The sequence below is a fragment of the Bombus affinis genome, chromosome 6 (assembly GCF_024516045.1).
Source record: "Bombus affinis isolate iyBomAffi1 chromosome 6, iyBomAffi1.2, whole genome shotgun sequence".
Classification (NCBI taxonomy): domain Eukaryota; kingdom Metazoa; phylum Arthropoda; class Insecta; order Hymenoptera; family Apidae; genus Bombus; species Bombus affinis.
This window is the reverse complement of record NC_066349.1, coordinates 15,988,787-16,004,590: the sequence shown is the minus strand read 5'-3', so window position 1 is coordinate 16,004,590 and position 15,804 is coordinate 15,988,787. Positions and strand designations below refer to the sequence as shown.

Sequence of the window (15,804 nt, the reverse complement as noted above, 5' to 3'; positions counted from 1 at the left end):
CGAGATCTATGTATGATAAGTAATCATCGTGAAATGTACGACCATAGACAAAATAGAGAATAGATCTAATATGTAATTTAATATGTATGAAGGTAACATGATCCTCTTATCATTTTCAAGACACGTTATTAAAGATGCCACTATAATAGACGTGGAAGTAAAAATGCGGAACTGTAAAAAGATTTCACGAGACAACACAGGGACGAAGGAGGTGTAAGAGATACTGTACTGTTCTCTATCGCTACCGTTACACGCGTTGATACATTGTTTTATTTGTTGTGTGACACGTTCGGCCAATACACGTGCTTAACTTTATGACTGTGTAGAGTCTGTAAAAAAAACCAATCAGGTATACAGTTCTTCCAGGAGACTTCTTCCCATTTCCCTTTTATACCTATCTTATATACTCGGATTTTTTTGAGGTCGGTATTTCAGAACATGAGATACAAAGTTCCATATAATGTCAGGTCTATCTTATGTTTAGTCAATGGTTAATGATACCTATCATTCAAGTTAACCTTTCATATCGTAAAAGTATAGGTTAAGTTGATTAAGTCCACTAGGAAAATTAAGTTATGCATTTTTCAAAAGAAATTCGAACATTTGAATTCTACCAAAACTATCGTAGAGTATCTAATACAATGAAAAATCTTTGTGAATGTGCCTAGTGGTTCAGAATTGTCATCACCGTTTTCCTCATTATGCGCGATTGTATCTAAAGAATTATTTTCTTTACGAGTTGTATATCATTTTGAAATAAAGAAAAAATGTTGACGCGACACAGTGTAGTTACAGAATCTCCTTCACATGTCGATACAATACCTATAAATCTCGTTGCTACTGAAGATGGTCGAACGCTTCTAGCAGTAACTGGTAAGAGTTTGTGACAATAAAATTGGAAATGTTCGCAACAAACACTTATAGCAATTCATTCTAAACTTTGCAGAACATAAAGACGGTATGTTGGAAATTGTTGCAACTCCAGTTATGCTTGTTGGACAAAGTGAAGCAGCATCACCACTAGTAGATGTAAAAAATTTTAATGGAAATCTAATATTACATTCGGTACATTGTTATCTTATGCTTCGTTATTTATCTTACAGAAAAAGCTTTTATTTTTCAATTGTTTGCTATTTCAGCCTGTTTTTCAAATAAGCGTTGAAAATATTGTCAATGAGTCAGAACTTCAGCAATCAACACAAAATTTTGAGACTGAGCCTAATAGCATTGATCAAATAAAGTTACCATCATGCAGAGAATTAACATGCAAGGAAACAGTTACACAAGAATATCAGTCTCTTTCTTCGAATGATTCAATAGCTAGTGAAAATGATGGAAAAATTTGTAAACAGAAGCCAATTAATACATCTGTGAAAAAAAATAGCCCTGGAAGGCCCAAGAAAAACAAAGCAATTTCTTTGCAAGTAATTCAAGTAATTTTGAAATTGCTTACATTTTATTTTCCCATATGCGATTACAAATAAATTATATGTGCAATTAATAATCCATTTACATATGATGTATTTGTTCTTTCAATTATTATATGGTATAAAGGTAACAGAGAACAAATTTTTTTTGCACTAGGATACAGATAGTTTAACATGCGATATTTGCCACCAAGAATTTGGTAAACAAACATTATATCGGAAACATATGGAAAATCATGCAGAAGAAAAACCACATCGATGTCCAAAATGTTCTGCATCGTTCAACGTGCCGGTAGTAATAATTCTATTCCTCTTCGTTCAATGTTTCATTTGATACTTTCAACGTTAACATATTATATAATGGAATGTATACTCTAGATAGAAATTTTGTTATTTGTTATTTTATATTAATGTTGCAGACAAATTTTACACTTCACATGGCAACGCATAATACAGGTGAACCGAAATGTCCAGAATGTGGGAAAAAATTTGCAAGAATGGCTAGCTTAAAGTCTCATATGTTGTTACATGAAAAAGAAGAAAACTTATTCTGTACAGAATGCGAAGATGCTTTCTCGACAAAGGTCGGTATTAATATTAATAAACATTTCAATTGCTAATTGATTTATTCACAATATAACCTTGTCTTAATTAAAATAAGAAAATAAAAATGAAAATAGTTATTCTTTCGAAAATCAATAGCAAATTAAAAATTATTGATGATATACTTTAATCTTGAACATTATAGACTCAATTAGATGCACATTTAAAGCTACATGGGGAAAAGTGGACGATTGAAGAAGTACGAAAATGTAAATTATGTAATAAACAGTTCAGTCAACCCGCCTTATATAGACTTCATATTCGTGAGCACTATAGGGTAAGATGCTACCAGTGTCAAATGTATTCCAAGTGACGATTCCCAGAGGATTCTGGCGAGGTTGATATAATATGTACCACTATTTCATCTTTAGTTGCAGACAAAAGTAGTAAAACAAACGAAAAGAGGGACAAAACACAAAACAATGTATAAGTGTACCATATGTTTGAAGTCTTTTCAAAAGCCAAGTCAATTGATGCGACATATTAGAGTGCATACTGGTGAAAAACCTTTCAAAGTAACCTAATTTTCAGTTCGTGTAATTGTATTTTTTGGATGATAAATGATCTAAATTTTGTTTAATTTCAAAGTGTACAGACTGCGGTCGTGCATTCACGCAAAAGAGTTCGCTGCAAATTCATACGTGGCAACACAATGGTATTCGACCTCATGCTTGTGAGTTTTGCAACGCCAAGTTTAGTCAGAAAGGTAATTTTTTACAATAACTGTTTACGATTGAATTTATTGCTATTTATTTATTCTTTGAGTCATTCCTACTACTATTTATATGTAAATATGAATATTTCTAGGTAATTTGAACGCTCATATAATGAGAGTTCACAATGTCCCAGAGGGAGAACCTATATATGGATGTAATTATTGTTCATGCGTGTTTAAAAAACTCGGAAGTTTGAATGGTCACATGAAACGTATGCATACCGATGTAAACGAGGTAATTTATGATCAAAATTATTACTTGACATGTCTCTCAGTTCATTTGTTATTAATGCTACAATGCATTGAAATCATTAGATCGATGTGCAATGACATTTTTAGGAGAATAGCATTAATGACAATACTCATTCGAGTAATACCGTGGAGTCTGATATACGTGCAACAGTTGATAGTGTTATAACACAACTGGCATCTTTAGAATCCGACATTCATCAAACTACAGAATCGTCAAATTTCGAACCGCGTTTATTATCGGAAAACGTAACGAAAAAGGATATTTTACAACAAGCATTGAAAAACAGTGGTCTTCCTAGTAAAAATAAAATTGCCTCTGAAGGTACGCATTGCACTCGATAAACTACAAGATTATGGCATAATCATTTTTAGTAACTAACTATGTTTTGTTTATTGACGATATATCAGAGATAAAGAAATTTGGAGCTCGTGTTAATTTTGTAACATTATTGGATCGAGCGCCTGATGGTGATACGAGGTAATCCGTTTTATATGTACCTAAAAGCAAGTTTATTGTTAAAAGCAAGTGTATTGTAAAAATCAAATAGTCGATATAAATCGTTTTTCCTTCTTGCTATTCCTTTAGAAAATATTTGACAATAAAACAACGATGCGTAGGAAACGTGAGATGGTACGCGTGTACATTTTGTCACAAAGAATTCAAAAAACCGTCAGATTTGATACGTCATTTGCGTGTTCATACTCAAGAAAAGCCTTTCAAGGTACTTATATGTACACATTAAAACATTTTTTACATATCTTGAGGAAATCTTTTCTTACTTACTTTATCGTAGATCTTTTTTTTTTTTGACATTTATAATTATTTGTATCTTTAGTGCACCCACTGTTATCGTTCGTTCGCTTTGAAATCTACTATGATAGCACACGAACGTACGCATTCAAGTGTTAAACGTTACGCTTGTGGTTCCTGCGAGAAAGCATTCGTGTGCCATAGTAGTTTAATTGCACATACTAGGTAAGTGATTGTTACATTTTCTCTTATAATAGAATCGGATGACTTGCAAATAAGCCTTTTATAATAGATTGCATGCAAAGTCCGAAAATTGTTCAAATAAAACCACTGACAATGATAAGGATCCCGACACATATACAGTAATTGATGCTGACATTTATCCTACTGATCAATCGAAAAATCAAATAAAGGGTAAATTAAAATTATCACCGGAAGCAGAAAGTTTAGTACCTCAAGTTATCTTGCAAGAACCGTTGGTAATTAGCGATACAGGAAATAAAATTTCCGTGGTATCTTCGGGAAAGGAAAAACGTGCTCATGATACATCTACTGATCAGGCCAGACCCCATAAATGTTGGATTTGTCAGGCGGCATTTAGAAAAATCAGTCATTTGAAGCAACATCATCGCCGCCACACTGGAGAACGTCCATATAAATGCACAAAATGCGATAGGTACATACGCAAATATTTTTTCCCGATTTATTATCTCTCCTCTTTCTTCCTTTAAAATATGCATCTAATAAATTTCTTTTATACCTTGTTTCTCTTTTCTTTTTGTGCACATAAATTGTTAACAAGAGTATTATTCAACAAGTAATAAATCGTTTTAAATCGTTTCAGGAGATTTACATCGAATAGTGTTCTAAAATCGCATTTGCATACTCACGAAGATTCGAGACCATACGGTTGTTCTCTTTGTAATGCGAAATTTTCTACACAAAGCAGTATGAAAAGACACTTGGTTACTCACAGTAATAAAAGACCGTTCATGTGTCCTTATTGTCACAAGACTTTCAAAACTTACGTCAATTGTCGGAAACACATGAAAATACATAAGCATGAATTAGCACAACGGGTATAGTATCTATTACAGAAGAAAAGAAAAAAATTAGATTCGTCATTAACGATGAAACATTATGTTTTTCTCTGAATTCGTAGCAATTGGAACAACAGAAAATCAGAATACAAGAACAAGCTTCAGACAAGTCAAATATGAAGGAAAGTTCTAAACAAGAAGCGGCTCTTGAATCGTCTTCCTCCTCTTCTGCCTCTATCACTACGATTAATAACACTATTACCAGCAACATTTCCGTCACTACCACTGCCACTACCAGTACCACCCCTACCACCGTCACAACTTCCTCTTCTACGTTTTCAGATAATCTTGCACTTTCTCGTCTTGGATCGGTCGAATTGTCATTTCAATCACAGCTCGGATCAGACCTTTCACAAGCTTTTTCCGAGTTTCAAAATATAACTGAAGGAAAGGAAAAAATAAGACCAGTTTTAGCAACAAATTGCGATACTACAACGTTTATTAATCGTATGTTTCAAATTCGTATGTGTATTATACGTATCAGGAAATCATATTTTTTTATTTTATATAAGCTTGATGATCTTGTATGCACATTTCTCTTCTTTTGTTCTTAGAAAATGTAGCAGGAATAGCTGTAACAAATCTTGAAAATTCACCAATATTACAAGCTGATGAAGCCGGTTCAGTCACGTTGCCCGTTTACTCTGGCGATCAGACACTTACACCGGTATTGTATATCATAGTGCCAAGTTGTCAGTAAATAAAGTAAAAGGAGTTCGTTCTAATTACTCTTCGGCATTAAATCTGTTTTGTTTCGATAGGAAAGTATACGAGAAATAGAAGAAACTTTGAATCAGCAGTTTTTTAATATCGGGATGAATCTTAACTTGGGAGGTAATCACTCGAGACATTCGAGTAGTACAAACACGAGTGATTTTAGTCACATGAAAGAGCAACAGCAACCTGTATTGAATGTTATATATGAAAATAACAATAACAGTAACTGTAATAGTAACGTAGAATCAGCTGGAGAACATGTATTTTCGACGCAATTAGATTCATTTGAGATGGACCATATTACTTTGCAAGTAAGATAAAGATTTCTTTTTCTATAAATTGTCTTCGTTACAGAGAATGTGAAACCAATAAAGATCTTATCTGTTAGTCGGATACTGAAATTGACATTGGACTAGATACAAGAAATTCAACTAGTATGGCGAGTATACTACCTAGGAATGTAAAAGATGAACATCGTCTTTCTGTTTGTGTTACAACACCAGATAACATAAATGTTGAACAATCAGAAAAGTCTGGTGTGCAAGCGGTTGTATTTGTTTCTCAGCCAAACTTCTCCAAAAAAGAGAATATAACAAATGAATTTACTGTAGAAGAAACCCAGAAGAACAGTATTCACAAACAATGTATAATAAACCCGATATTCTTTACGTAAGTTTTTGTTAGTTTCTTTTCTCAGTTTTCTACCCTCTCTACACATATGCTGTTCTAATATATGTATTTATCGCGAACAAATCAGAAACAATTACAGTGAAAACAAATATTCAATTTGCGTAGAGAAGACTTTCGGGGAACATCACAAGATTTCAAGATTCAATCAAATATGCACGCTTTGTCATCCGATGTTCCAGAAATCGTTAAAACCGCTACGGGCAAAATATCCCGTGGACAATCGCTATTACAGTGTCATATGTGTAGCCAGCAAGGATTCACGACAGTTGGTTTAAAGGTAAATATCTTAAAATAAATAATAGATGTTTTCTTTCTTCTTCTAGTCGTTATTTTCCGCTAATTCGGTCCGCGCGTGTTCTCCGTCACATTTAATTGTTGACGTTGTCAAAGTTTAATGAAGGAATTTTTTTGGCGTAAGGAACATTTGACAAGCCATCGCGGAACGAAGGAATATCAGTGCACGGAGTGCTCTTCTAAATTTTACACAAATGGTGGATTAAATAGACATTCGAAGATTCATGCCGTCAAGCAGTGAGTGTTGAAAAAAATATTACATTGACATGAATTATAATTGATTATTGTACTTTGTTATGTTTTCTTGTAGACCATTTAAATGTTTATCGTGTGAGAAGCAGTTTAACAATAGAATCCAATTGCTATCACATAGTAAAATTCATGAAACTTCAATATGGAATGCTTCAGGGATAAATGATAATTCAGATAATTCGACGTTTTTATCGGAAGTGCATCAACCACGGATTGCAAATGATCATTCACCATTACATAATATTATGATGGAGCCCGATTCTGCCGTTTCTGAGAAAGTTCTGTTGGATACAGTAGCTGAAAAAGAAGTAATGGATCAAGTAGAAGTAAGTTTCTTATTAGTTGTTGCTACATTGTAGCAAAACGGAACGCTGACAAAGGATTATTAACTGAATTTTTTATACGCAATATAGATATTGTTGGAAAAGAAGGAACGAAAAGAGTATACAAACAAATGTAAATATTGTCCGAAAACTTTCCGCAAACCAAGCGATCTTATAAGACATGTACGCACACACACAGGAGAACGACCATACAAGTGCGATTATTGCAGTAAAAGTTTTGCCGTAAAATGTACTTTGGATTCTCATACAAAAGTTCATACGGGAAAAAAGACATTTCGTTGCCATGTGTGCAATAGTTTATTTGCGACTAAAGGTAGCTTGAAAGTTCACATGCGTTTACATACCGGTAAGTTGAATAATTACTATTCAAGTTTTCATTCTGTATAATAATAATAATATATGTTATAATAATAATATGTTATACATAAATAAGTAGTATCGATTATTTCTTTCGTATATTTTTGTAAATTGTTTAATAAATTTTGATCAATGTTTCTGAAGGTTCGAAACCATTTAGATGTCCTATATGCGATTCGAGATTTCGAACATCCGGCCATAGGAAAGTACACTTATTGAAACATGCACGCGAACACAAAGATAATCCAAAGAGAAAACAAAAACATTTGAAGGTTGCAGTCATAGCTGAAGTAGCGACTGATCTTGAGAAATGTGACGGAAAAGAAGAGAAAATGAATAATTTCGAGCCAAAACAGCAAATAGCACAAGAACAGCAACTATCACAGGCAGTTGCAGGATTAACGTCCCATTTAGAGGCATATAGTATTGAAACAGCTGCTTCCTGTTTATCTGATCAAATTAATTTCGACACAGAAGGTATCGTATCGAACAACAATCAAACGATAGTGTCCATAAACGAAAACAATCAGTTAGTTACGAATTTACACTTTCTTCTGACAAATGGTCTTGTTACTATACAAACCGAAGAATCGTTGTTGTCACAATCATCTGCATCACCAGCTAACAATTCGCAGCATCGACCGGCTGGGGTTCCCGATACTGGGTGTGCACTAACAACACCCAACGTCGTATCTGATACTAATGAACAACATGCCAAGGATGAAATTCATATAGAACAAATGTTAAAAACGCCAGCAAATAATTGTCTTTTAGCGATATCAACCGTGACACCTTCATTGGAACGACAGCTGGAACCATTTTCAAAGGTGATTACAGAAGAAACGTTACCAGTAGTAGCCAATAAACCGACGATTAAAGGGAATCCATCGAAAAAGGAATGCGACATTTGTGGGAAAATATTTACAAAACCGTATCAAGTCGAAAGACATAAACGAATTCATACGGGTGAACGGCCATACAAGTGTGATCTATGTACGAAATCATTTGCCCAAAAGTCAACTCTACAGATGCATCAAAAACACCATACTGGCGATCGACCCTACGCTTGTTCGTACTGTGAATATTCTTTTACGCAAAAAGGCAATCTTCGAACACATGTTAAACGCGTACATCAACTGGATACTGTTGACATCAGGAAATGGAAACGTAGCCGTCAATCCTTCTTACCCAAAACATCTCTTCAGGAAAACACGATCGAAGCTAAGAGTCTAAATTTAGACAACATATCGTTTGTAGAGCTGCTTAAATAGTAATATGCATCTGGTACAAAAACTATCATTTTACTTTTTAATTAAATTTTATGCCTTCGACAAAAATTGTTAACTGCGATAAAATATTGATTAAATGATAGAGACAATAATATTTCGACATTCTTCTTATTTACGTTACTATTTAATATGTTAAATAATTACTCGATACTATCACGCAAATAAATATAATCTGTCGTCGCATCCAATGTATAAAACGTTCGCCGATTTATATGAAAGCAAAAATAAATTTTTAATGTGTAATGTCGTTTTAATATTAAAACACAACTGTTTGATCAAGGTATCATATTAATGTTTGTAATTACATTTTGTTTCAGTTACAGGACAACCATTCGGATGATTTTCATAAAACCAACAGGGTTTAGTCTTCGTTCGTAGCAATGGTAACTTATATTTTTTTGATTTTTCATTAATTCTTCCTTCTGTTCCAGGTATTCTAAATTCTACCCTTCCTTGAGTAACACGAAATATATAGCTATGATTTTTTAGTAAAGTTTGAAGACCTCCGCATTCTTTTCGCAAATGTATCATAGCTTCTTTAGGAATTGATTCAGCGATTTCACGTAATTCAAGGCATCTACCAGCGTTCCAAAGCTTTTTGGGCGTCCCTTCGATAGTCATAATGCGCCCTTCATGAAGTAATTGATTCGATACGATATCCACAATATTTGCAATTAACGTTTTATCTAATTGTGTACAATTTCGTACTTTTTCCACTTTCTCTCTTGGCTTAAAGTCACAAGTCCATTCTTCAACTATTTCACTATCGACTGTTTTATCACTCAATTCGTATTTTTGCAAAGTCAAAGTTGTCTTTGTACTTAGCATTTGTTGAATACGATCTTCGAGTTCTTTAACCTCTTCGGGCGTCCTTTCCCACCCAATCAGGCATATTCGTTTCGTAGAGGGAATTCTTAATTTATCAAGATATGTTGTAAAACCACATTGGTCGCATATACTTCTCACATAATCAATGTACTCCGAATATTGACTTTTCGAGGCGCAGTACCTTTGATACTTTGCGCCATTAAGTTCATATGGACAACAGGGTAATAAAAAGAAACGACAGTTGTTAGAGCTACGTGCAGCAATTATCGGAATCCATGGTGTTAACTCGTCTGAATGGTTTCCTATGATCCAGTCTACTTCCGGATATACAGTCGTAGACGATGGAACAACGGTAGAAACCTGTACAAAACGTTTCAGTAAATTTAATCAATCGATCGTAAGATCGAAGATACGTAATCACGTATATATGTATGTACATAAGATAAAATAAGTTGCTATTAATATCTGAATTACAAAATTTCTATAAATAATACTTATACATACTTGTAATGGAGTTTCAGGTGGGTATAAATCCCATATTTTCCTCCTTCGCAAATCAATTCCTAATCCGCGGTGACCTTCGTTAAACAGGATGTACACGAGTAAACCATTACCGCATCCCAAATCGAGAAACGATTGTAAATTATTAGTTTTCTTTTCAAATCTCTCTTTCTCCCACAATAACAGTAAATAGGCAGCGATTGCAATATCCTCATAAACAAATTTCGTTGGATCTGTACTTTCAGGCCAGTTCTTTATCAATTTCGTACCATATTTCTCTTTCAACTTACAATACAATTTTGCATATTTTTCAGCTGACACGAGATTCAATGAAGTCAATGGGATCGATGTTCTTTCTGAGTCGTTGCTTCTTGCCCATTTCAGGATACATGGGAAAAGTTTCTGCTTTAACCATTCAATGCTGAAATCGGATATAATGTTATTGTCTCCATAGACACTAAGGGATGTATAACCATCTGTTCCTTGTTGTAACATAAATGCTATTTTAGCACCAAGAGATTGTTTATGCGAGAGAAAGGGCTTGTGGACATTTATTATGCAACTCTCTTCATTATTGAATAAAAAAAATTCAATACCAGTGGAAAATATGTGTGGCATACGTGGCAATTGCTTTGCCACATATAAGTGAATTTTCCTTTTGGCTGTAGTAGCCACCTGATCAGAAATGTGTAGTACTTCTAGTAATTTTATGTTATCAATGTTGTCTTTTTGATGATCTGTACTTAAAGTTGAAATATCCAAAGCATTAATACGCTGAAAAATTTGGAAGATATTGCAGCTAGTTTCGATATCCAGTATTTCAATTGAAGCAAGAATTCTACGGTTTACAGTTTGAGGATTACGACGCCATATACTAATGGCTTTGAAAAATTGTGACACATTAATTCCACTTTGATCACGTATTATGGTTTTGAAATCCATATTTTACATGATACAATTGCAAATCCTTCCTTTAAAGGATAACTTATAGAATGCATCTACGATGTGAATATTATCTTTATATACTTGTTAGTCTGTTTGTTTACTTGTTCCTTTCGGTTTTGTGTACTAAAAATCACATTAAAACACAGATAATTAGAATATATAGAAAACAGAAAAAAAGGAAGAAGATGGTAAGCATTCACAAAATATATATTAATAATATTATTTATATTGATTTACCTTTTTAACAATCCATTCTGCATCTTGTACTGCCTTTTTCATAATTTGCTGAACACGCTCCTCATCTGGTTCGATTAAGTGCTGTTTAAAACTCTGCAAGCATTGGAGTACAAAACCAATGATTATTAAATAATTAAATGTACTTGAAAATCAAGTTAATCACATGTTCGTTATGTGAATATTACATATTTTACCGCATAACCTAAACGTTTTATTGTTTATTATTTTTACTGGAAGTAGTGAATTTGAACTTCAAATGTATTTGTTAATATGAAAATCGTTATACAATTTACCTGCTTAATCGAATGTCTATAAAATCCTTGTGCTTCTTTTGGTAATTTTTCACATTCTCGCAGCAAAAATTTGTACAGCTGTTTCGGCGATTTTAAAGCTGCTTCTCGTAACTTTGTACTTGCCATTTTAGTGAGAAGTTAGAGAAAATATAAAGAAAAACAATAATTATTAAATGTTAAGAATAGTATATTGTGTAATTTTATGTAAGAATGTTAAGAAAAACGAAGTTGCACGATTGTTTACGATTCAGTTTCTTTCATCCTATTTTAATTGAAATTAATACGACGATAGGACAAGAAAAGAAACCCCTAGTATAGCATAAAATCACTGAACGGTCTTTAAATTTAATAAAAGTGGTAACATAAAAAGAAGATTATAATTAGTACAATATAATTAGAAAGCTCAAATGACTTTGTATAATGACATGTGTATTTTTAATATATAAATATATCAAAGAGTAAAAATATAGTCGTAAATTCTCTTATAAAGATATGTATATACATATGTACATAGGTAGAAGTACTTAAGTTTAAAGGCGCTGCGTAGCATCCTCTAGCAGTATAGTATATAGATAACACACAAATAATTGTTAATAGTGAGATTGAAGCGTTATGATAAATTTACATCGATACAAGGTAGTGAAAATTTTATTAAAATGTTATCGAACAAACATAATTCGGTTGAAAAGTAATGGAAAGCATCCTACTGCTGGAATAATCGGTAATATTGCGTATACACTTTACTAATATCATATATTTGGATATACTGCTTTTCTTACTGTTAAATTTTTATTTTACTTAGTAATCGGAGATGAAATTTTAAAAGCGCAAGTAAAAGATACTAATTGTTTTTATGCGTGTAAGCTGCTTTATAATCATGGAGTCAAGGTTCAGAAAGTAGGTATAACTTGATCCATGATGTCTACAGTTTATCTGTCAAGTATTGTTGTTTTCTATTAATACTATTTTTTATTTTAATTATCTATTCCTAGACTGCGGTCGTACGAGATAATCTTGAAGATATTTCCAAAGAGATAAAATACTTTTCTAAAATGTTCAACTATGTTTTTACATCCGGTGGTATAGGACCAACTCACGACGATGTTACATATGAAGGTAAAATATAGTCTGAAAATTAATAAGAGTACATAGTAAGTGTTCATTATAATGAAATTATATTTTACAGCTTTAGCATTGGCTTTTAACGATTCATTGCACTATCACCCAACACTAGTGAAAATTATAAAAGATTGCTTCAGTTGTGGAACTTTCCCTTCACCGGCTTATAAAATGGCATATGTAAGTAATGATCCAAATGAATGGTGTAAATTAAATGATAGTATGTTGATACGTGTTTGACGATCGATGTAAACTAGGTTCTTAATTTAAGATACCCACTAAATCTGTACTTAAATTTGGGATAGACCAAGTCACAGGTAAAAAGCTGACTTATCCGTGTATAATGGTGGAAAATGTTTACATCTTCCCTGGCTCACCCATGTTTTTTGAAACATCATTTCAGGCATTTTGCAAGGTATAATATGCACAAATCGTTCGAATAACTGTTTGAGAATAGAAAAGACTTTGTTTTTGTAGGAATGTTTTGCTAGCTACAAAAGTTTTGCAGCAACCGAAGTTTATATAAATGCAAAAGAGGAATCATTCGCAGATGTTTTATATGCAGTTGCACAAGAATGTCCAACTGTTACCTTTGGCTCGTATCCGGAATGGAATAGGTAATAAAATCGACTACAATACAAAAAAATGATAAAGAAGTTGGTAGATAATTGGAATCGCTTCGTAGGTATTATAAAGCGCGTGTGACCATAGAAAGTGAAAACGAAAAAGATACTGAAACAGCAAAAACAATGTTTTGTGATCGTATTCCGAGAAATGTATTAGTACATTATGATCGTATGCCACATGTGGATTGTCTATCAAAGTACGAAGCATGGATTGAAAAGTCCCAACGTCGATCATTTTATGAGCGTTCCTTCAAGACATTCGTGTAATGCATCTACAACTGGAAAAAGTATCGATTATTTGTATCGATTATAAGGTGTTATCGAATTTTTCTTTGCTTTCTTTCTCTTTCTTTCCTTGTAGAAATTATTATAAGAAACCTGAAAATGTTTGGATATATTTGGATGGTAGCGAAGAGTCAGTCCTTATGATACATCTTGCTCGAATCGCTAGTAACAAACTGCAACATTGTTCGAAGTTCAAACTGCGTGCAATTTGTTTTAAATCTGATATATTAAAGTCGGGCACTGACGAATTCTTTCACGAACTTAAGAACAGGTAGGTACGATATCGATACATGTCAAAACTGTTACAAACAAAAATCATATTGGATTGCACGTAGAACGTTACAATCAATTTTCTAAAATAGATTTAAGCTAACACGAACATAACTAATTTGACTGATTTGATAGATATAATATCGAGCTATGTAAGTTAGAACATTTGGAAAGCGATGCCGCTGACACGATAAGCAATTTCGTTGTGTTAAAACCAGAATTACAAGTGTTATTGGTTGGAAAACGGTTGAATAACAATAAAAGAGTAATGTACGATGATCTTGCACGATTAAACGACGACAGTTCTAAGTCTGTGCAAGTACATTTTCCACTCACTGATTGGACAGATGACGATATTAAAGATTTCTTTAGTTCACTCTGTTTACCATACTATACAACAGAAACGTATTAAAATCGATAAGTAAGTAAAAATGTGTTTTTCTATCCCTATTTCGTTTGCTGATTTACTCTCCCTCTTTCTTTTTGTTTATCCTTTTGTTTTTGTTTTCGTTTCTTTCTGATTATGCTTGGTTAGATATTACCATATATATTGTATATATTTATATAAGTCGTTTCCCATATAAAGAAATACAATTTATTTTCATAGGTATGGGGCAGAAAAATAAGAGCAAGAATAAGCCAAAATACGTAATATGCTGCTAATGGAAGTGTAACCGAGATAGCTGTATCTCGTATTAAATTTTACATTAATTGATTGATTCAATAGCAGATTATTGTATGATCAATGGTCTTCTTTCATACAACAAAGAAGTAAATAAAAACAAATTCACACCAAAGTTGTTTAAAAATCAGTTTATAATCGAAACATTATCAGAAATCATCGAAGTTGCGTTTCTTCATATTTTAATCCCTGATTGTCACGAGGATGGCGAGATTTGTTACGAAGAAAACACATGGAAAGACATCTATGTTTATAGATTGCTTTTTAATGTATCTCTGAAGACGATGAGCAGGATGAAATGGATTAATTAAACGTTTAAGGTTTTGGTGGATATAATTAAAAAAGGTTCCTTAAACCCTTAAATCGTATTCATATGAATTCATGTCATTTATTTTGAACTCATAGTTGAGTCGCGACGTCTCATTGTTTTGTTCCAAAGAAAAAGAAGCTTTGTTACTTGCTCGCATCCTCCTGAAATTTAATTTCGCATTGAAGTATTTTTAGCTTTTTTCTTTTGAAAGCTCAAAACAAAAGTCAATGATAGAATGGTGAGAAGGTGGAGTAGATAAGAACAATAAGAAAGCGAATGAATGATGCTAGTCAGATAGTTTGTGTGTGTGTGTGTATGTGTGTGTATGTGCGTGTGATTATACAATTTATAAACCATATACAGTGCGATATTCTTCGTTATGCTAATTACTAAATACGAGTTTTTTTTATATTTATGATTACTGTCGATAAAAAGAAAATAGATTAATCGACTTACTTAAGTCGAATATTCCATTATTCGCACTTTGTCTTTACGTATGATTCTTCCGCGATCGCTTACACATCGCTTAACGCTATAAGCTCTGTACCACAGAACCGTGTCTCCCTTTTTTATTACTTTTTATCAAAAATTTAGTAGACGATGTCTGAAAATAATAAATCTGAAAAAATAACAAGCAGTAGTGGTTTCAATTGCGGTAAAAAAAGAAAAATTGAACGAGGTAATCCACGAGTGAAACGAAACAAAAAAAAAAAAATTGAGTAAATGGAAAAATGGAAAAAGTTGTGCGAGGAAAGAAGAGAAGGTGGGGAGACGGAAATGAGCCTCATATTTCACCAGAGTATTTCATTTAAGTTTGAAATTGATTACACGAGAGTAGAATAGAATAGAAAGAAGCCGATGATACAAGGTTGGTAGAAGACAGAATACAAGCTGTCTAACTGGATGACTAACTGGTT

At 33.0% G+C, this 15,804-nt stretch overlaps 3 protein-coding genes across 6 annotated transcripts; 2 read left to right on the top strand and 1 right to left on the bottom strand.

The window, feature by feature from the left end:
- Positions 1-51: 51 nt before the first annotated feature.
- LOC126917377 (zinc finger protein 236-like) lies at positions 52-9,034 on the top strand. Of its 3 annotated transcripts, none has more exons than XM_050724145.1 (24): positions 52-873; positions 947-1,065; positions 1,140-1,433; positions 1,585-1,719; positions 1,847-2,011; positions 2,176-2,307; positions 2,402-2,545; positions 2,619-2,736; positions 2,838-2,980; positions 3,085-3,319; positions 3,406-3,475; positions 3,584-3,719; positions 3,834-3,973; positions 4,041-4,424; positions 4,593-4,827; positions 4,911-5,295; positions 5,403-5,515; positions 5,610-5,876; positions 5,954-6,234; positions 6,361-6,532; positions 6,674-6,786; positions 6,860-7,127; positions 7,215-7,491; positions 7,647-9,034. In XM_050724145.1, the coding sequence occupies exons 1-24, from the start codon at positions 768-770 to the stop codon at positions 8,771-8,773; spliced, it is 5,559 nt and encodes a 1,852-aa protein (XP_050580102.1). In that variant the 5' UTR covers positions 52-767; the 3' UTR covers positions 8,774-9,034. The 3 variants fall into 3 exon arrangements, with proteins under 3 accessions (XP_050580102.1, XP_050580103.1, XP_050580104.1); XM_050724146.1 differs by having other exon boundaries at positions 63-873; positions 1,140-1,424; XM_050724147.1 differs by lacking the exons at positions 52-873; positions 947-1,065 and having other exon boundaries at positions 1,301-1,420.
- Positions 9,035-9,061: 27 nt separating this feature from the next.
- LOC126917400 (probable tRNA (uracil-O(2)-)-methyltransferase) lies at positions 9,062-11,876 on the bottom strand. Of its 2 annotated transcripts, XM_050724223.1 has the most exons (4): positions 11,596-11,876; positions 11,303-11,395; positions 10,124-10,541; positions 9,062-9,979 (listed from the first exon to the last, which is right to left on the bottom strand). In XM_050724223.1, exons 2-4 carry the CDS (start codon positions 11,323-11,325, stop codon positions 9,080-9,082), a joined length of 1,341 nt encoding a protein of 446 aa, XP_050580180.1. In that variant the 5' UTR covers positions 11,326-11,395; positions 11,596-11,876; the 3' UTR covers positions 9,062-9,079. The 2 variants fall into 2 exon arrangements, with proteins under 2 accessions (XP_050580180.1, XP_050580179.1); XM_050724222.1 differs by lacking the exon at positions 11,596-11,876 and having other exon boundaries at positions 10,124-11,188.
- A 201-nt stretch (positions 11,877-12,077) lies between these two features.
- LOC126917407 (FAD synthase-like) lies at positions 12,078-14,692 on the top strand. The gene is made up of 10 exons (XM_050724238.1): positions 12,078-12,316; positions 12,398-12,492; positions 12,588-12,711; positions 12,782-12,894; positions 12,986-13,129; positions 13,192-13,331; positions 13,400-13,603; positions 13,702-13,896; positions 14,031-14,316; positions 14,503-14,692. Exons 1-9 carry the CDS (start codon positions 12,208-12,210, stop codon positions 14,305-14,307), a joined length of 1,401 nt encoding a protein of 466 aa, XP_050580195.1. The 5' UTR covers positions 12,078-12,207; the 3' UTR covers positions 14,308-14,316; positions 14,503-14,692.
- The last annotated feature ends 1,112 nt before the right edge of the window (positions 14,693-15,804 follow it).